Here is a 21,621-nt window from a genome sequence, read left to right as displayed (position 1 = left end):
ACAAGTACTAGGGGCCACCAAATGAAATGAATAGGCAGCAGATTTAAAACAAACAAAAGGAAGTATTTTTTTTCACACAACACACAGTCAACCTGTGGAACTCCTTGCCAGAGGATGTTGTGAAGGCCAAGTCTATAACAGGGTTCAAAAAAGAACTAGATAAATTCATGGAGGATAAGTCCATCAATGGCTATTAGCCAGGATGGGCAGGGATAGTGTCCCAAGCCTCTGTTTGCCAGAAGCTGGGAATGGGTGACAGGGAATGGATCACTTGATGATTACCAGTTCTGTTCATTCCCTCTGGGGCACTTGGCATTGGTCACTGTCGGAAGACAGGATACTGGGCTAGATGGACCTTTGGTCTGACACTGTATGGCTGTTCTTATGTTCTTAAGATCAGGCACACCTCCCTGAGGGGGCTATTGCAAAGAACTCCCAGTTTGCTCTAAGCGAAGCCTTTGTGGTCATGGTCATGTAGGTACCAGTGACATAGGGAAAGGTAGAAGAGAGATCCTGGAGGCCAAATTTATGATGCTAGGTAAGAGATTAAAATCCAGGATCGCCATGGTAGCATTCTCTGAAATGCTTCCAGTTCCGCATGCAGGGTTAGTTAGACAGGCAGAATTGCAGGGTCTTGATGTGCGGATGAGATGATGGCATTGGGAGGAGGGATTTAAGTTTATTAGGAATTCGGGAACCTGTTGGGAAAGGAGGAGCCTATACAGGAACTAGGTTGCTAGCAAGAAAATTCAAAAGGTTGTAGAGGAGTTTCTAAACTAAGGTCTTGGGGGAAGCCAACAGGTGTGGAGGAGCACACGGTTAGGACAGACGGATCCCTTAGCTGGGGACTTATTAAAGGAGAGATTTTATATTCCAGTAAAGAGGAGAGGATAGAAGTTGATAAAGTACAGGCTGGAACTGAAGGGAAACAGTCAAACAAAAAAGATCCCCATTCAATTACATCACATGAAGGCAGATACAAAATGTGTCAATATTTAATTGTTTGTATATAAATGCACAAGGTCTAAATACTAAGATGGATGAACTTGAGTGCCTGGTATTAAATGAGGATATTGATATAAACGGCATCACAGAAACTTGGTAGAATGATGACAACCAATGGGACATGGTAATACCAGGGTACAAAATATATTGGAATGACCGAGTAGGTTGCATTGGTGTGGGAGTGGCACTATATGTGAAAGAATGCCTAGAATCAAATATAGTAAAAATCTTCAAATGAATCAAATGGTACCACAGTCTGTCTGGCTAGAAATGCTTGAATAATAAGAGGAAAGCAGTAGGAGTACACTGCCAATCACCTGACCATCATGGTGATTGTGAAATGCTCAAGGAGATTAGAGAGGCTATAAAAACAAAAACCCCAATATTAATGGGGGATTTCAACTCTCCCAATAGTGACTAGGAACATGTCACCTCAGGATGGGATGCAGAGAGTAAGTTTCTAGACACCATAATTGACGGCTTCTTGAAGCAGTTAGTCCTGGAACCCACAAGGGAAGAGGCAATTTTTGATTTAGTTCTAAGTGGTGTACAGGTTCTGGTCCAAGAAGTGAATATAACTGAACTGCTCTGTAACAACGACCATAATGTAATTGAATTTAACATCCTGGGGGGGAAGCAACCCATCCCAATGGCATTTAGCTTCAAAAAGGGGAACTACACAAAAATGAGGAGGCTAGTTAAATGGAAATTAAAAGGAACAGTCACAAGAGTAAAATGCCGGAAAGCAGCATGGAAACTTTTAAAAAACACCATAATGGAGGCTGAAACTACATACATACTCCTAATAATAATGAATAATAAATATTTAAGTACCTCAGAAGCAGGAAGCCTGCCTGCCAAACAATCAGTGGGGCCACTGGATGGTCAAGGTGCCACAGGAGCACGCAAAGGAAGGAACTGGCTGTTGAAGAGAAGCTAAATGAATTCTTTGATTTGTTCTTCACTGCAGAGAATGTGAGGGAGACTCCCATACCTGAGCCATTATGACAAATCTGAGGAACTGTCCAAATTTTGAGGTGTCAATAGAGGAGATTTTGGAACAAATTGATCAAATTAAACAGTAATAAGTCACGGGGACCTAGTGGTATTGACCCAAGAGTGCTGAAGGAAATCTGATATGAAATTGCAGACCTACTAACAGTGTTCTGTAACCTATCACTTAAATCAGCCTCTGTACCAGGTGGCTGGTGGATAACTAATGTCATGCCAATTTTTAAGAAAGGTGATCCTGGCAATTACAGGCTGGCAAGCCTAACTTCAGTACTAGGCATATTGGTTCAACCATAGTAAAGAACAGAATTATCAGACATTTAGATGAACAGGACATGTCCGGGAAGAGTCACGTGGCTTTTGTAAAGGGAAATCATGCCTCCCCAATCTATTAGAATTCTTTGAGGATGTCAGCAAATATGTGGACAAGGGCATTCCAGTGGATACTTCCAGAAAGCCTTTGACAAAGTTCCTCACCAAATGCTTTTTGAAGCTAAGTAGGCAGTCATGGGATAAGAGGGAAGATCCTCTCATGGATCAGTAACTGGTTAAAAGACAGGAAACAAAGGGTAGGAATAAATGGATCGTTTTCACAGTGGAGAGAGGTAAATAGCAGGGATCTGTACTGGGACCAGTGCTGTTCAACATATTCATAAATGATTTGGAGAAAGTTAAACAGTGAGATGGCAAAGTTTTTGAAGATATGAAATTACTGAAGACAGTCCAAAGCAAACTGCGAAGAATTATAAAGGGATCTCACAAAACTGGGTGATTGAATTTCATCTGCCAGTTTGTTGCCCAATGTTGATAAATGCAAAGTAATGCACATTGGAAAACCATAATCCTAACTATACATACAAAATGATGGGGTCTAAATTAGCTGTTACCACTCAAGAAAGAGATCTTGGAGTCATTGTGGATAGTGCTCTGAAAACATCTGCTCAATGTGCAGTGGCAGTCAAAAAACTAACAAAATGTTAGGAACCATTAGGAAAGAGATAGATAAGACAGTAAATATAATGCCACTCTATAAATCCATGGTACCCCACACCTTGAATACTGAGTGCAGTTCTGGTTGCTGCAACTCAAAAAAGATATATTCGAAATTGGAAAAAGTACAGAAAAGGGCAACAAAAATGATTAAGGGTCTGGAACGGCTTCCATGTGAGGAGACATTAAAAAGACTGGGACTGTTCAGCTTGGAAAAGAGATAACTAAGGTGGGGGGACATGATAGAGGTCTATAAAATCATGAGCAGTGTGGAGAAAACAAATATGGAAGTGTTGTTATTTACCCCTTCACATAACACAAGAACCAGGAATCACCCAATGAAATTAATAGGCAGCAGGTTTAAAACAAACAACAGGAAGTGTTTCTTCACACAGTGCACAACCTGTGAAACTCATTCCCAGGGGATGTTGTGAAGGCCAAAAGCATAACTGGGTTCAAAACTGAATTAGCTGAGGTCATGGAGGTTAGGTCTATCAATGACTATTCGCCAAGATGGTCATGGATGCAACCACATGCTCTGTGTGTCCCTGACTGCCAGAAGGTGGGACTGGAAGACAGGAGATGGATCACTCGATAAATTGCCTTGTTCTTTTCATTCCCTCTGAAGCATCTGGCACCAGCCACTGCTGGAAGACAGGACACTGGGCTACATGGACTATTGGTCTGACCCAGTATGGCTGCTCACATGTACTTGGAGAGGGAGCTGGGGTATAAGAATAAGCAACCACTGCAGTTACTCTGAACTAAACCCATCCCTGCTGTGATTCCATTGACTTCAGTGGGGTTTCGCCTCAGGCGCTGTAGTAGTCCCCCTGCCACCTCCGGTCAGAGAATAATAGTTTCTAGCCCAATCCCCGCTGTGCCTTCTTCTGTGTGGCCCCTTCTGGATAGCGCAGCCACATCTGCAAGGCTCCTAGTCTGTCCAAATTTAAATCCTCTTAAAGACCCACTTCTTCCATGCTGCTTACAATGACTTTGGCTTACCTATAACTTGCCTTTTGCTGTGTGACTTCCCTTGTCTTCGGCCTACTTGTCCATTTGTGATTGTGAGCTCTGTGGAGCAGTGATTGTCCTTGAGCGTTGGGATGGTGCCCAGCACATGGCTGGAGCTATCCTCAGTACATAATAATAATAATAATTAATAATGACGGTTGAATGACTCCTGCTAAGGGGGACATGTGACTGCTACATGCAGACAATAGGAATTCGCTCTATGCACTCCGCTGCTGAGGTGCGCAAAAATCCACCTATAACTGGAAGGTGAGGTGAGAAATGCCTGGCTGAATATCTGTTGGTGTAGAGGCAGCCTTTCAATGTAGTATAAAGAAGTCTGTTTAAAATAAAAGGGTAAGGGGTGACTGAACACAGCACACCTAGGAGCTTTTAAGCCTTTGCGTGTGTACCGAGAGATACAGATTAGATAGATGGTCTATGCAGAGAGCCTGGTTTATAATCCAGGAGTATAAATTCTTGGCATATTTCTCTGAGGATGTTGTCGAGTTTTATTTACCTCTTTTCAAGGCTGGAGGGGCGGGGGTGAGAGAGGGAGAGAATCCTTGGAAAGAAGCTTCATGTGACATCAACAATGCAACTTAGCTATGAATAGACAACCTCCGCTCGGAAGGTTAGGCATGGTTTTAGAAAAGCCCTGGTTTGGGTCATGCATTCACAGACAAATTATTGTTCGTTATCTTTACTTAGGGATGAGCTTCTGATGACGTCAATAGGAGGGGTTGGGTGGACAAGGAACGCAGGATCAGGCCCATTATCTGCTTTGAAAAAAACACAGAATGCTACGCACATGGAGGGAGTTACGGTCCAGATTCGTGGTGGGGGTGAAAATGTTCCGTTCACACCAGTTAATGATTGGGCTCGGAAAATCTATCTTAACTTAGTACCTGTACAAAGTTAACCAGTTTCTCTTAGAAATGCTGAGTTACTCTATTTTAGTAACTTCATTGTCCAGTAATTTTATAAAATCATTCATCTGAGATAAGCCAATGACAGCCGAAGAAAATCCGTATACGGATTGGAAGCAGTGTGGTCTAGTGGGTAGAGCACTGGCTTGGGACTCGGGAGATCTGGGTTCCTATTCCTGGCTCTGGCCTTTTGTGTGACCGTCAGGGCCGGCTCCAGGCACCAGCAAAGGAAGCAGCTGCTTGGGGCGGCCAATGGAAAGGGGCGGCACGTCCGGGTCTTCGGCGGCAATTCGGCAGTGGGTCCCTCAGTCCCTGTTGGAGCAAAGGACCCGCCGCCGAATTGCCGCCAAAGAATGAAGCGGCGCGGTAGAGCTATTTTTTTCCCCCCTGCTTCGCCGCTTGGGGCAGCAAAAAAGCTGGAGCCGGCCCTGGTGACCAATGGGCAAATCACTTCCCCTCCCTGCGTCCCCTTTTGTAAGATGGGAATAGTGATACTGCCCTCCTTTACAAAGCAGTTTGAGATGGATGGATGAAAAGTGTAATATAAGAGTGTATATATGAGTCACTTCCTGCTCTCTTCGTCATCTTCCGAGGTAACAGGAAAGCAATGAAGCTTTCTTGCCTCTTACAGTAGCCATAGCTTTATAGGTAATTCTCTGTATAATCTTGAATGCTCTTAGCCTTTGGTAAATAGAACCCAGCTCTTAAAATGATGAGCTCTTTAAGAATCTTTAAATAAATATGTGCAATAAAATGATTCCTCTAGAGGAACACAGAAGCAAGGGAGGGCAAGTCTTGTGAGAAGACATTCAACTTCCAGCAACAACCAGCCAGGTCAAGAATAGAGGCTGTGACCAGAGTAGTTAACAGTTTTTCTGGATCTCTGTGTACCTGTAATCCCCGGGCAGAGTGGGAAAGACCTGGCTAGATTAATGTGGATTTGAACCAAGACAGACTGCTTCTGGATCACCTTGATCATACAGGGAGAGAGGTGACCCATAACAAAGGAATAAACTGGGGAGAGCCAGCACCATCTGAACTTTGCTAATAGGAACCTCTTAGGACTCAGTCTTCCCATAGCTAGGGGCAGTGGTGATGACAGCACAGAGCCAGGTAGAACTGCACAATAATCTGTAGGGAATAATTGACTGAATAGATTTCTTTCTCTTCATAAGAGATTCCTCTCCCTCCCCCCCCCCCCCATGTATTCACGATTCAAAATTCTTCACTGAACCCTTTCCACAGATGATCCTTGGTTGGTAGGGTGTTTTTTGTTGTTTGGTTTGTTTGCTTGCTCATTTGTTTGTTTTGCAAGCATTTCACTTGGGTGTTCAACATTTGAGATATTTTGGCTAGTGCTGACTGGAGGCAGGTCATGTAGCATTGTTTCTGTTCACTGGCTGGATTAGTGTAACCCTTAAAATCCAGTTGGTGGTGGAGGTGGTGAAGTTCCAAACTCACTTTCTGAAAAAAGTCTCTAGTACTGACTTAAAGCTTAGTGCTTAGGTGAATATTTCTGCCAGTATTCTCGCTTGCTAAACTATAAGTGGAACGTGATGCAGACACAGTTGGGGCAAGCCAGTTATTATCCTCTTTAATTCAAGTGACTATTCCTGTAAGCTTTGGGGGGAATGTGTCACCTCTGTTGCTGAAGTATAAGAAATGTGAGGATGTCACCCAAGATATTAGGGATGAGAAGCGCAGGACAAATGCCTCTGTAGGAGAATGATGGGAGGCAGGAGAAGTGCTGACAGTGGCCCTAGAGTCCTGATTGTCTTTCCCACTGATTTCATTGGCCCCACTTGCAGATAATACAAATCAGATTTGACTCTACCATTTTTATGTTGGGGGAATGGGGCAGCTTGGTTTTCTGCATCACGAATGAAGATTTCCCCAGATGGTCTGGACCTGGAACTCTGTCACAACCCTAATGTAATGGTGTTTGCTACAATTAAGTGTTTGCAGGATTGACCCCGTAAGCACATGAGTAACTCAACGTATGGGAATAGTTCAATTGAACTATGCTTCCCTGCCCGGGTTTTTACAGGTTTGAGGACATGGCATGAAATATAGAGCAGCAGTTCTCAACCAGGGGGCTGGGGCTCCCTGAGGGGCCATGAGCAGGTTTCAGGGGGGTCTGCCAAGCAGGGTCAGCATTAGACTTACTGGAACCCAGGGCGGAAAGTTCAAGACCCGCCATGTGGGGCAGAAGCCTGGGGCCCCAAGCCCCACCACCTGGCGCTGAAGCTGAAGCCTGAGCAACTTAGCTTTGTGGGGCCCCTGTGGCGTGGGGCCCCAGGCAATTGCCCTGCTTGCTACCCCCTAACGTGGCTCCGGCTTTTAATCTACTGGATATGCAGAAAAATAGTTGTTGTGGCACAGGTGGGCCATGAAGTTTTTATAGCCTGGGGGGGGGGGGGGGGGGCTCAGAAAGAAAAAGGACCCTGATATAGAGCAAAGTCAGCAAGTTCTGAAAAATCATTTAATTACGGTAATTACAGTTGCCTATCAATGAGATGCCACTTTCAAGCCACCTTATGTATGTTCTGGGTCTTTCTGTATTTCTAGACATGAGTTTTTTCTATATTTCACTGATGTGTAGATTGCCTCAGTCCAATTCTGTTTAAATGGACTTTGAACATCATTTACAATCATATAATTTAATTTGACACTGTTTGTAACAAACCCTTAGAAACCAAAATCTGTTTGACTAGAAACGTTTTCCGCCATCATATGTGCGCCCACGTTTGTTATTGGGGAGGGCTGTCCTTCAGTGCTAGGCTGTGGCAGCGTATCGCTTGGGGACAGGGCCCACCTTTCCGTTCTCTGTTTGTACAGCGCCTAGACTGGGATTCCAAAGCACTGGTACAATAATAACAAGGTGCATGTATGTATAATACATACCACGATGACTGGTGTCATAGAAATGAATGAATATGTAGGGAAAATGTCACAGATGTACTCCTTTTGAAAAAGTCACCAAAATAATTGGAGGGACTTTATTAATGGCTGTAGCAAAATTAAGGGGTAGGGTGTCAAATTTTGAGTCTACTAAACTGTGTTTGGATCCTGCATTCCATAATCAATACACCCCAAACTCTTCTTATTATTATTTTATTTATTATTTTTTATGTTATTTTTATTATCATAGCACCTAGGAGCCCCAGTCATGAACCAAGACCCCATTGTGCTAGGTGCTGTACGAACACGGAACAATCAGTGCGAATTTTCAGTACTTTGAGAAAGCAGGATTGGGCCTGACAGCATCTCTTTAAATCAAATAGTTATTGTTTTAGAGGGGAAACGAGGGAAAAGTGCACTATTATAACAATATTTTTCCGAACTCACTTTCATGTTGGTTACCAGTAGCTTTGTTTTCAAGCTGCTTTCAGGACAAAAGGTAAGAATCTATGGGATTTTTTTTTTCCTTGACAAGTTGAAGGATCCAAAATAACAAATGAACTGAAAATGCAGTTGGATGGTTATTCCAAGTAAAATATTAGAATATCTCATTATTTTAGTGCACAACTGTGACCAAGTTCATGATCAAAAATGATTTTTCAGCATAAAGCACTTCCTTTTAATTCACCGTCTATCCTTGTCTATAAAAATAAATCCAATCATCTTAAATAATTGAAATGTATTTTTGCATATTAACCTGTCTTTACAACAGCTACCCTTTGCAGATTTAGCAGTATTTACCATATAATGTATTTATTATTTAGTTAGAATTATATGCACCCCAAAAAAGAATGCCTGGCCAAGGAGGTGCCCTGAAAATAATTTAAAAATACATTAAAATCAGGTCCTGATCCTGCAAATATTGATACACTTGCAAAGCCCAAGCATTACAAATCATGAGCTGTGGCTCAAAAAGAATCAGATTTTAAAAAATAATAAATTTGTCTTCTGGTTTTTGAATCTTAAGGGTGTATTTGGCTCCTGTTTTCGGGCTTCCCTCTGCTACCATGAGGGCTAAAAATATGACTTTTGTAAATGAAAGCTGAGATTCTCCCATAATCACTTACTCCAGGAGCTGAGAATTTAAGGGAAGAAAACAATAAATGTCACAAAATTTGTGATAACATCTGTAACAGCTGGCAACACTGCTTACGCACTGTGAGTAGCCCGGTTGACTCCAAGGGAACTATTGAGAGTGGATAAGGTTAAGCATGTGCCTAAATCCATTGAAGAATTGGGGTCTTCATATCCAACTATAATTAAAGTGCAGCACTACAATTCAATATAACCTTCTACAGAGGGAACTCAGAAGCTCAAATCACCTTCTCCCTCCTAAAATTCTCCAAGCTTATAATTTCTCCCATCCTGATTTTAAAAGCCTGGGGGGGAACATGAACTTTGCAATGTGCCCTGAAGGTCCTCCGAATTGGGCTTTTCAGATCCAAGTCCAAATATCCGCTCTGATTTGAAGCAAACTTTCACAAGTTCTTCCCCGTCTTGGTCTCCCAGAGTTGTGAAGCATCTGCTCAGCCTATCTCTTTACTCGGGTTTTGGAGAAGGCAGCCGGATCATAGGAGGGTTTAGGAGTAAGTTGTGAGTCTCACTATTAATTAAGGGCTAAAATATTTACCATTATAAAGCTATTGTTGGATGTAATTTGTAAAGCACCTTAAAGCTGTTAAGGTCTGGGTCTCAACAAAGGCTACGTTCTTTGGTGTAACACTCCAAACGATCTTCAGTTCTTTTGGGGATAACTCATTAATGCAGCGTGAAAGAGCATAGAACAGAGGCTAGGTAAAAAGAAAAATGTCCAATTGTCACAAAATTAGAAGTCTTCACTATCTGCTGTGTTTATGTAGGGAACTCCCATTATGGAACATGTTATGTTGTTCATACATATCAAGGGGAGTGATTATTATTACTATTACTACTACTCCTACTTAATGCTTCTATTGGACCTTTAATCCAAGGATGATGGATCTCAAAATGCTTAATTAAGCCTTGCAACATCCCTGTGAAGCAAGCAAGTTTTATTTCTATTTTACCAGTGAGTAAACTGAGCCCCAGACCGAGATTAGGCGGCTTGACAGTGGTGAAGCTGGGAATGGAACTTAGAATTCCTGACTCTCGGTCCCTTGCTTTAACCACTGGGCAACATTATCAAATTTACTTTTCACCCAGCTGAGGTTATTCCTATGGGAAGTGGGATGTGACCGGAAGGAGTAAATTTGTGGCTCAGATTCAGATTAAGGGACTGATCCTGCCCCCTTTGGAGTGAAGTGTCTTCCAGGGGAGCAGGGTGGGGATCTGTCTTTGTGCTGGGTTCATGGATAGAGTGATTTTTAAGGAGGCCGATCCATCATCAGTAAAACTGCCCACCTTAGGCAACTGAAAGGAAATCCTGTTGTGGATTTTTGGGTGCCCACCTGTAATGGATTCTGGGTTCACTCGTGCATTCAAAAGGCCTAATGCTGCCATCCGATTAGTAATAGATTCTTAGCAATCAGCCTGAGATTTTTGTCATTTGGAATAAGCTTACCCTGGGCACCTCCCCCAGACCAAACTAACTGTTTGTTTCCCCCTGTAGCGAGGACCCCTGGCGGGCTGCAAAAATGATCAAAGGTTACATGCAGCAGCACAACATCCCCCAGAGGGAGGTGGTGGATGTCACAGGCCTGAATCAGTCTCACCTCTCCCAGCACCTCAACAAGGGAACACCCATGAAAACGCAGAAGCGGGCAGCACTCTACACGTGGTACGTCCGGAAGCAGAGGGAGATTCTCAGACGTAAGTAGTCTGCTCTAGATGTCCTTGTTCCTTCCAGCCTTCTCGCCGCAGCTCGTTAATGTGCAGATCTGCTCTGAAAAGTAACTGTGTAATGGGGCTTCGTGTTTCTATTGATACCTCGGTCCAATCAAGCACACATTTGGCTTTAAACCCCTGATTTAATAGGGCCACATGGTTAAAGTCAAGCATGTGCTTAGTGTTTTGCTGCATAGGCATGGATTTACATGCTTAAGGTTAACTGTGATCAAATGCTTTGCTGAATCGGGGCTTGAGTCTCTCAGTGGTTTCTGTATCAAATATTCTCAGTCTGTCAGTGAAATGAAGCAGGTAGAAAATGAATTATCCCTTTTTTTTTTCCATGCTCAAATCAGAGCTTATTGTCTTACTGAGACATTTCATGTCTTGAAGCATGCATAACGTCCTGATTTAGCTGTCCATGTGACCGCCACAGTTCCTTGGTAGTGCCATTGATCAAAGCATTATACTGCATTTTTGGTGGTTTGTTTGTAACTTTACTGCATAAAATTTAAAAAAAAAAGATGCGTCCAAGTACAACATTTTTTTTAAAAAGCCCATAAGAAATACACTGAAGCCCACTGAGCAGCAATGTTCAACTTCCATGTAGCCCCCATTAAAATCACTTTATTGCCCCATGTATGTGTGACAATTAGAACCAGACAAACAATTCATAAGGAACACCTGATTTAGGTGACTTTTGCCTCTGTCTGCAGCTTCTCACACTTATTCATTATTCACAAATATGTGGGGAATATTTTCTTCAAATAATCCTGGGTCTGTAGCTTGTTTCTGAGTCCCAGCAGCTTCAGTGAGGTTAGTCATGTGCTTAGTTAGGCAAATGCATAAGTATCTTTCTGAATTAGGGCCTCAGAATATTTTTATAACACTTGCTTCAAACTTGCTGTTGCCCTGGATGTTCCAATCAGTGAATTTATTTGCAACAGTATTTGTGGGAAATGAACTCTTAAAAAAGGGGACAGGAACACATCAGAAGAAAATCTGTTTTTTCAGAAATGTGACTATTTGAGGAAATCTTTTGGGGGCAGTATTTTCCAATACTCTAGCTGTAGTGTTCTTATCATGTTTGCCGGGCTGTTAGGAATCTTCCCCTGGATTCTTAAAGGGGCAATGACAAATACCTTGGACAAAAATTGTAGTTTTAGTATATTGATAGAAATATAGTTGTCAATTTAAAAAAAATCATTGAAATCAGCTGTGGTTTTTAGCTTGAATTTAAACATCCCTCTGCAGTGTTACAGCGGGTACAGCCTTGTGCTAATGCATGAGAATCGGAAAGTTTAATATCTTGGCTAATGGAACAAAGAGCAATAATGTGCGTGGGTTTCTATGGTGAGACTCAACCCTTGTGCAGAAGTGCAATTGAGCAAACCTTAAGCTTAAGGGTTTAAGTGGGACTTTAAATGGTGCTGAAACTGATGAATTTCACCCACAAAGAATAGGCCTTGCCAGAGAAACTGGCTAGTTTGTGATAGAATTAGAGTCAGCAGGTGAAGGGAGCTCAGTGAACATGACCTATTTGGATCTTAGTAAAGCATTTGATACGGCCGGCTATCAAGAGACCAGGAACAAAAAATAGCAGCGGGATCGACTGATGACGTCTGATCCTGATCCCATTGGTGGGATTTGTCACTGAATTCAATGTGAATGGGATTAGATCCTAGAAGTAAATATGCATAACTTTAAGTGATCAGTAAGTTGGGGCATGTGAATTTGCACATGTTTGAAGGAGGGAGATGATTTTGGGGGTCGTTTGGGGTGATGGGCTGAAAGTAAGAAAGAGAACTTTGCTGCATGGACAGGGCAAGGGACTGGGTGGCTTAGTTATTGACTATTCTGATGTCACTGTCCAAACAAAATGAAGTACAAAACTAAATGAAGCAAGCAGCCAGCCCAAGTGGTGGAAAGTTAATTAGCATTTTAAAATTCTTTGCTTTAATGATCTAAGGCTAAGTTAGTAGCAATATATGGAAGGACAATAGTGGTTCCTCCAGCATTCCTTTTAAAGGATGGTGTCCCTTTTTAAAACAAAAACTCCTAAAATTCCTGGATGCTGCATTTCGATGTTTCCTTCAGTGATGCTTAGGCAATGAAGAATGCAGAAAAGTTTCAGGTTGTTCCTATGGCCTCCTTTAACAACCCAAATCTACAAGGGGAGGGCCCAATCTAGCTTGTGTTCATTGAGTTCAATGGCCCCACAGACCTTTACTTTACTCATGTAATTAGTCCTTACTTCTGCAGTTCATCTCATTGAATCCAATTGGGGCTATCCATGTGAGTCAAGGGCCCTAAACTATGTCTTAAAAAGTAGTTCAGCACCTGTCCTCCCAACGGGATGGAGTATCATTCTATTTCAGGAAGATAGGGACTCCAGAAAGTCTTTCAAACTGAATGTCAGTGCTTTGAAAATCCACCTAGAGGAAAAAAACCAACCCCCTGCTCCAACCTTGGCCTCTGTTTTCTGCTTCTCTTGTTGTCCCAAGGGAAAAGCTATTATAAAAAGAGGGAGAATTTCCCTGCAAAACTGAGAATAATAAAACCTGCCATCAATCTCCCTTTACGGCTGTGCTGACAGGCCCCAGCTCCGTGGCAGGCAGGCGTGGAAGGTCACCCGTTCGCCTCATGCCTCTGCTGTGCTGCATTGCCCAAGGTGTTCAGTTTTGGAAATGGCGATCCCGCCGCATACATGAGTTGATTTAAGCTTCCTTATTGCTGGAGGAGTGTGTTTGTTTCCTATTAATTTGAAATTGAGCTGTATCAAAGGTGGGGAGTTATTTAGGAACAAAGAGAGGCAGGATTCGGGGGGGATCTTTGAAGTCTGACTGCCTAACTCATAATGTATTAGCCTAAGTTCACAGAATCCCGCCCTGAACAAGTACACGCAGACACAGAAAGCCAGGCCATGAATATGTATGGCCTGCATGTGCCTTCTCATTAAGGGAGCTGCCACACAGCTCAAGGAGCCTCATACATATCCATAATCATTTTAGAACATGCATCTGTGGCTGTGTCTTGGCATAGGCCTGGGAAGGCATTTCGCAGATTAGCAGCAATCGCAAGAGGGAGAGGTGAAGCTTATGGAAAAGTCACATATTAGGGGAAAGTTGGACCTGTGCCCTACCGAACCTTCTCGGAGCTGCCAAAAATTCTGAACTTCCCACCTGCAGTCGTTGTTCATTGTCTTGGGACTCTGCACTTCCAGGCTCCCGCTTGGAGCAGTGGGGAGAGAACCTGGTCTCGTAAGATTTCCAGTCTGGCTTTGCAAACCTAAGAGGTTTGGACAGAGAATCTTCCAAATCCTTGGATGCTTTCTCTGAACTTCGAGTGGAACAACTGACCCTTTCAGATTAGCCCATGGCTACTTGATTAGTACTATATACTTGTAGCATCTTAAGGCCCTTGCGTGGAGCTGGTCTACACTACAACGTTAGGACGGTTTAACTACATTGCTCAGAGCTGTGAAAAATGTCTCGCCCTGTGCCATGTAAATAAACTGAGCGATGCTCCAGCGTAGACACTGCTAGGTGGACCGAAGAATTCTTCCATCCACCTAGCTACGGCTTCTCGGAGGGGTGGATTTACTACAGCGATGGAAGAACCCCTACACCTCGTAAGAGACAGTCCCTGCCCTGGAGAGCTCACCCTCAAGACAGACAAATGGTGGGCGCTGGGGGGAACTGAGGCACAGAGAGACTGAGGGACTTACCTGAGATTGCACTTGGCGCCTTTCTCTCGAGTTGATATCGGCTCCATTTTTGAGAGGTTGGCTATTTATTTATGTTTGCGCAATGGAGCCCCTCTGAAACATTACTGATCTGATTCACAGCACCCAGCTGAGAGAAGAAACTGAGGCACGGATAAGAGGAGTGACTAGGACCCAAATTGCCAGCCTTCCTTTAATGTGTCCTAACCACAAGCCACTCCCTATGTCCCCCTTCCCGCCAGGGTAATAATCTGTAAAGTGCACTGATGGCTCTATCTAAAACATTGAAATAGAGGGTATGTTTAGTGCTCAGCTACATTCATGTCAATCCAGAGCACCCCCACTGAAGCCGGTAGCTATCCTGGATTGGCACTGGTGTCGTCGCTGAGTGCAGGACGGGGTGTGGAGACTGGAACTCTGGGGAAGCCTGTCTGAAGGGTAACTTAAACCAGTCTAAAAGGTATCAAAGTTGCAAACAGCTGTGAGCTGCTCACCCAAGAGAGGGTCCATTAAAAGGTGTCCGGGAGTTGCCCTAAAGTGCCAACCTCGGTCTTCGTACACGGTTTTGTGCCAGGGCTGTTCACAAGTCTGTGTTTCATGTTTTTTATTGCGAGGGCGTGGGTGGATTTGGGAAAGGCAGGGAGAAGTGGGTTCCCTCTCTGATCCTGCTGGTATCCAGATTGCTGCCTGCAAATAAATTGCCTATTGTTTCAAATTGCAGTCCTGCTAAGGCTCTTTAGCAGAAGAGATCAATGGCACAGACTGAAGTGATTAGCCAGCCCCAGTCTCTCACATCCAAGGATAAATGTATTGACCTTTCCGTTGATGGCAGTGGGGTATGTGTGGCTGGTGTGTAGTGTACTGGGTCTCAAAATTGTTCACGCAACTTTGCGAACAAACAAAGCAAAGCAATTGGCGTCAATGCAGCAATCACTGGGTGATATTCTCTGGCCCGTGTTATGCAGGAGGCTGGACTAGATGGTTCCTCCTGATCTTAAAATCTATTGTTATTTTTATTTATTATTTATTTGTATTGTGGTGGCGGCTAAGAGCCCCAACCACTGACCAGGACCCCCTGGTGCTAGGCGCTGTACAAACGCCCCTGGCTGAAAGAGCTTACAATTTCAGTATAAAACAGACAGCAAGTGGATACAGGGAGGCAGATGGGGGAGCACAAGGAAACAATGTGACAATATGAATATGAATGCAGGTTATTTTCTGAGTGGCAGTGGCTATAGGCCAGATCAAATCTGCTCCTTTCTCTTTCAGAATTCAACCAGACAGTCCAGGGTTCTGGAAATATGACAGACAAAAGCAGTCAGGATCAGCTGCTGTTTCTCTTTCCAGAGTTCAATCAGCAGAACCAGGGCACGGGCCAGCTCGAGGACACCTGCTCTGAAACTCCCAGCAAGAAGATGCGACGGAATCGATTCAAATGGGGGCCGGCCTCGCAACAAATCTTGTACCAAGCCTATGACCGGCAAAAGAACCCTAGCAAGGAGGAAAGGGAAGCCTTAGTGGAGGAATGTAACAGGTAAAATGGCACTGGGCTGGCTCAAGAGAATATTGTCCTCCCCCCCCAGCTCCATTGTCTCTCAATTAATTGGAGAGCTTTTGTTTAAAAATACAAACAAGCTAAGGGAGCCCAAATCCCTATGGTCCTAGGCTTCTAGTAGGCACTGTTGGAGAGAGGGAATCTGCTATACTTAACAGGAGCCTGGCTCCAGGGATAAATGACTATGGGATCCTGGAAAAGACGTTCCATCCCTTCCCTTCTGCACGATTCTCTCTGAGGGCAGGTCTACACTTAAAACGCTGCAGCGGCATCGGGAGACCGTCAGCATAGTTAATTCACCTCCACGAGAGGCGGGGGCTGTATCGACGGGGAAAGCCTTCCCAGCGACGTAGCGCTGTCTACACCAGGGGTGTAGGTCGGTATAACTGAGTCACTCAGGAGTGTGGGTTTTTCACACCCCTGAGTGACGTCATTATACCGAGGTACATTTTAAGTGCAGACCTGGCCTGAGCATAAATTCTTTCCTTCCCTGTAAGAAGATGCAATGGGCCTGAGCTGCAAGGTTTGGATCAGACCTTCCCCAAGGCTGGCGTGCGTATTTCTGTTGATTGAAGCTCTGATCCAGAAGAGGAGCCAAACACAAGCAATTCCACTAAAATCAAGGGGACTATTCAAGTGTTTACCATTGAACTAGCCGTGTACGGGCTCTGCTGGATCGGGGCCCTATACGGGCCACAGAGTTTGGCTCCGAATCCCAGCTGTCTCCAAGTTCAGTGGTATCCACACACAGGGTTTGGGTTTGTGCCCATCCCGAATGCCAAGTTTAGCCTTGTTTAAGGAGGGCTGGAAAAATCCGAACCACTGTTGGAGAATAACAAAGTTTTTACTTTTTGTTTGGGTACAGCAAGTTAGATACTTTATTTTTTTAAGCAATTGCATAGAGGGAGAGAGCTAAACAGTTTTTTTAACAGGTAAACAATTACAGCAAGCATTTATACCTTTTGTTACAGACAATAATGAGCAACAGCTGCATTTTGTTTATACATAGGTTATTTTGATATTTTGTTTTTTTTGCTTGTTTAGACTTTAGTTTATATGCAATATTATTTACACATTATTTACACAAGGTTGCAACAACTTTTTACACAGTTTTTTTTTACTTGCCTTACATAATTTTTGCTTTTACAAATTTTGCGTTATTAGGGTTACAGTTAGCCTGACTTTTGCTAACAAACTGTTATGCATTGCAATTCCCTTCCTGTTAGTTTTTTTTTTTTTTTTTGCTTTTACACCACTCCACCACCAGCCCAACCCTTTGCCCATTTTTACACCCAGCACAAAATCAAACCGCTCCTTGGGGTTCTCAGACACTGAGAATTTACTTTGATTTTATTAACTTTTTTATATGCTGCTTTGGCCTAATGGGTCTTGGCCAGGGTTGGAACTACAGCTGCAAGGTGCAAGCAGTAGGAAGGGTCATCCAGTGCCTTAGACTGGGATTTGGGTTACAGGTGTTCAATTCCCTGTTCTCCCCCCACCCAGAATTCCTGGGGGACCTCGGGCAGGTCACGTCGTCTCTCCATGCCTGTAAAATAGGGCAGAGCCGTAATCCCCATCTCACCGGGGTGTAGTGAGGATAAATACCGAGAGGTGATGGGCCAGAGAAGTACCCTCCATGGACGGGGGAGCTTATAAACACCTACATAAAATCCTTGTGAAAGAGGGGGTCTAGCTGATGTGCTGCTGATTCACTGTGTGGCCTTGGGCAAGTCACCCTTCCCCATTCTGCCTCGGTTTCCCCACCTGTAATATAGGGGTATTGCTTAACCACCTATTGCGCAGAGGGGTCCTGGGGATGCACTCGCTATTGTGCTTTGAACCAGTAAAGGGCTATGGAAACGCGATGTATCATTATGGACTTCATAGCAGCAGGCGACCCGTTCCAAAGTGTTCTCTTCATTCCCCCCCAAGGGCGGAATGTCTCCAGCGAGGAGTGTCCCCCTCCAAAGCGCATGGGCTGGGCTCCAACCTGGTGACGGAAGTTCGTGTCTACAACTGGTTCGCGAACCGACGGAAAGAGGAGGCTTTCCGCCAGAAGCTGGCCATGGACGCCTACAGCACAGGCCAGCCGCACAGCATGAACCTCCTGCTGTCCCACAACTCGCCCCATCACACCCAGCCTAGCTCTTCGCCCCCCAGCAAAATGGCAGGTAAGCGAGAACCTAACCCTGTGCAAAGGGGAGTGGGAATTGGTTTTTCAAACCGCTTCTTAGCGTATGTGGGGAGGGAAGTGTGATCTTGTGCGAAGCAGGAATCTGAAGATCTAGCTGTGTTGTCTCTGTGAGCTGGAGTGATTTTAGTCTGTTTCCCTTGTCTGTAAAATAGGGCTAGATTCCCTAAGTGACAGGGTGGTGGTTGTGTGGCTTGTTGCAATATTGTCTGTGAAGAGGAAGGATGGGCTTGTTGTGAAGGCACCAGACTGGGTCTCGGGAAGCCTGGCTTTAATTTGTGGTTCTGCGACAGATTCTCTTTGTGACCTTGGGCAAATCCGTTTGCCCCTCTGTGCATCAATTCCCCGTCTGTACAGTGCAGGGGTGTGGTACTGTGCTTTTCCAAACCTGGACTTGTGGTAGAGTTTAAGGCTTTAATCTGTCTGGTCTATTTAAACTCCTTGGGACAGGGACTGTCTCTCTCTTAGTATGTGTATATAAAACACCTGGTACAATGGGACTCTGATCTTAGCTGGGCCCTCTAGGTGCTACCGTAATACAAATGTGAAGGTGTTGGAGAAGAGCCATCGATGATGATTACTGATGTTTATGTATTGATTGCAAGTTGGATTTCAACAAGGTGGAACCTCTTGATTTTTGCTGGTTTTATGACATTGATTTGATTCCTAGCCGGAACCAGAAAAGAAGTATATAGCTTGCACTGCTTTGGCATTCACTGGGTGTGCAAGTGAGTTTACTGGGGGAAGAAAGGATGCGGCAGGAAAAGCAACTAAGAAGGATTCGATTGGGGCAGGGCCCATCTCTTTGTTCTGTGTTTGTACAGCGCCTAGCACCATAGTGCTCCTAGGGTGCTACCACAATGCAAATAAATAGCAGTAATAATAGGAAGGGTGAAAGATAAAGCAGCCATGTGGTTCCACTTTCAAAACACAACCCCGTCCTCCACACTGGGGAATGTAAGCAAATGCAACAATTATGTTGGGGTGGAACGTAGTCCCCATGCAATAGCAAATTGGTGTAAGTCACTCATTCTGCACACCCACTAAACACAAACTGGAGCAAGTTTACATGCTTTCTACCCCTGTGGCCCAATATGTAACTTGCATCCCATTTATTTCATGCCTGAATGTGACCCTAAGGGTACGTCTTCACTACCCGCCGGATCGGCGGGTAGTGATCGATCTATTGGGGATCGATTTATCACGTCTTGAGTAGACGCGATAAATCGATCCCTGATCGCTCTGCCGTCGACTCCAGAACTCCACCACGGCGAGAAGTGGAGTCGACGGGGGAGCGGTGGCAGTTGATCCCACGTCATGAGAATGGGAGGTAAGTCGAACTAAGATACATCGACTTCAGCTACACTATTCTCGTAGCTGAAGTTGCGTATCTTAGGTCGATTTCCCCCCCCCCCTCCTCCCCAGTGTAGACCAGGCCTAAGAATCATTCATCTGACCTGTGATGTGAAATCAGTGGGGTTGCATCAGCATAGCTGGGAGCAGAATTTGTCTTCCTGTTACGTGAAATGTCCCCTGTAATTCTCCTTCAAACTGCTGCTAAGTCACTCTCTCTGAAATAAGCACTGTCCAAACTTCCACCATGCGAAACTCCCCTGCTTTGGGGTTTTACTTACGAATCCAAGTCTTGACTCACAAAACATTGCCAAGATTCACAAACCCGCATCGAGTGGAGCCTCCAGGTCTCCACTGAGCCGAGGAGCGGGTGACAATCATGCATTCGAACTAGGTGAAACTTAGCCAATTTGACTTGAACTTTTTGCATTTGCTTCAGGCCTAGGCAGGAGAGCTGAGCTAATCCATGAGAGTCTAAACCCCCTGTGACCGCACACGTCTACAAACCCCCATGAGCGAACACTCAAGGATGGGATCTGAGTGAGGTTTGAAAGAGTGGATTGATCAGATACTCAGAAAGCAGCAGGTTAAGCCACTCGATGTCCTTTCAGCCACCTCAGCATAACAGATCATGAGATGGGGTTACACTGCGCAGAGGCCCTGCTCTTTTCCCCCTGCATCCTGCCCTCCCCCAAACCCAGCAGTGATCTCCCAGCCCCACTCAGTGAAGAGCCCTTGACTCCTTTCCCATGGCCAGCACAGGGGGTGGCTGTGCTTTTCGACACCCAGGCCACAGTGATTGCAGACCAAGGCTCTAGAAGCCCTCCTCTGCCTCACTAGCACATCACTCCACCTCGGGATATCGACTCTTCACCCCCAAAAGGGCGCCTGTCTCTGTCCTCGTCAGGAAGGAGGAGACGATGGTCTTGTGGGGAAGATCCCTGGCTGGGAGTCTGGGAAGATCCCTGGCTGGGAGTCTGGGAAACCTGGGTTCTTTCCCTTGCTCTACCTTTGTCACCTTGGGCAAGTCATTTCACTACTCTGTGCCCTGTTTTTCCTCTGCTGGGGTTAACAAACGCTTCTCCTCGCACGTGTCCTTGTGCGTTTAACTGGCTGGAAGGCACAGGGAGCACATAGGAGGAAATGCAGAATATGGTTACGTGGATACTGTGGGTACAAACGGTGGTGTGCGTGTGGCTGCTGTGCTGTCAACTAGCCGCACCCCAGAGGGAGGCGCATGGGAAGAGATTTTAAGCCCAGATCTGCTCTCTTGGCAGGCTTTGACAGCAGGGCAGAGCACTGCGCTGGGCTGTGTTAGAATAATGCAGGGGACTGCCTGTGATGGGAGCTGGTTGGCATAGGCCCACCCCACTGCCCTTCAGAATAGCCCATCCTATGAAAGCTGCACCTGGATATTAATGTGCGCTGTGCTTTGTTTCGCTGGAGAGGGCAGGGTGTTACCAGCTGCATAGCTCTTCAGCTCTTCCCTATAGGGTAGCCTCTGCTGCGCTGGCACGATCCCCTGGCATGGGAAGGGATGGTTTGGCCTCCACTCTGGTGTCGGGTGTGACCACTTCCTTGCAACACACAGAATTGCCCTCCTTCTACCCGCCCCAGCCAGAAAAAAGCAACAGTGTTTTATGGTCTTTTGGTCTGAGCAGGCTGGCTTGAGGAACTGAGAACTGATTCCACCATGAAAGATCAGTGTAGATCCCTGCATGTGCCCTATTCCTCTGTCCCACACATCCCAGTTAAACTCCTTGAGGAGACAGGACTTTTCTCTTTCCAGGTGATTTGTTTGGGATAAAGGTCTCGCTCCATTCTTTTCCCTTTCACAGTTGGATTCGTTTCCATGTTCTTGTTCTGTCATTCATCCGAGATTTGCAACAAAGGGGAAGGACCGAAAGCAAATCAACAGAAAATTGTAAATAGATTTAAACCAGAGACATTTAAACCAGAGACCCATCACTGTGGGGCAGGGGAATCGGAAAAGAACAAGGCTAGAAGAGAGTGGAGGCTAATCAGAGAAGTCCCTGACTTGAGTGAGTGGTGTGGGGCAAGAGGCATTGTTGGGAAAACAATTCCCATT

At 44.9% G+C, this 21,621-nt stretch overlaps 1 protein-coding gene across 2 annotated transcripts in view; it reads left to right on the top strand.

The window, feature by feature from the left end:
* Window positions 1–21,621, top strand: part of HNF1B (HNF1 homeobox B) — a 58,243-nt gene that overhangs the window by 3,755 nt on the left and 32,867 nt on the right. The window contains exons 2-4 of one of the 2 annotated variants that reach the window (XM_065418277.1): window positions 10,495–10,694; window positions 15,781–15,967; window positions 17,921–18,159. In XM_065418277.1, coding sequence (XP_065274349.1) covers window positions 10,495–10,694; window positions 15,781–15,967; window positions 17,921–18,159 — 626 coding nt within the window. Of the gene's footprint in view, window positions 1–10,494; window positions 10,695–15,702; window positions 15,968–17,920; window positions 18,160–21,621 lie in introns of both variants that reach the window. The other variant, XM_065418276.1, reaches the window with a different exon arrangement.

This window comes from Emys orbicularis, chromosome 17, assembly GCF_028017835.1.
Source record: "Emys orbicularis isolate rEmyOrb1 chromosome 17, rEmyOrb1.hap1, whole genome shotgun sequence".
Classification (NCBI taxonomy): Eukaryota; Metazoa; Chordata; order Testudines; family Emydidae; genus Emys; species Emys orbicularis.
The sequence above is the reverse complement of the archived record's forward strand: the minus strand, read 5'-3'. Positions and strand labels throughout refer to the sequence as shown.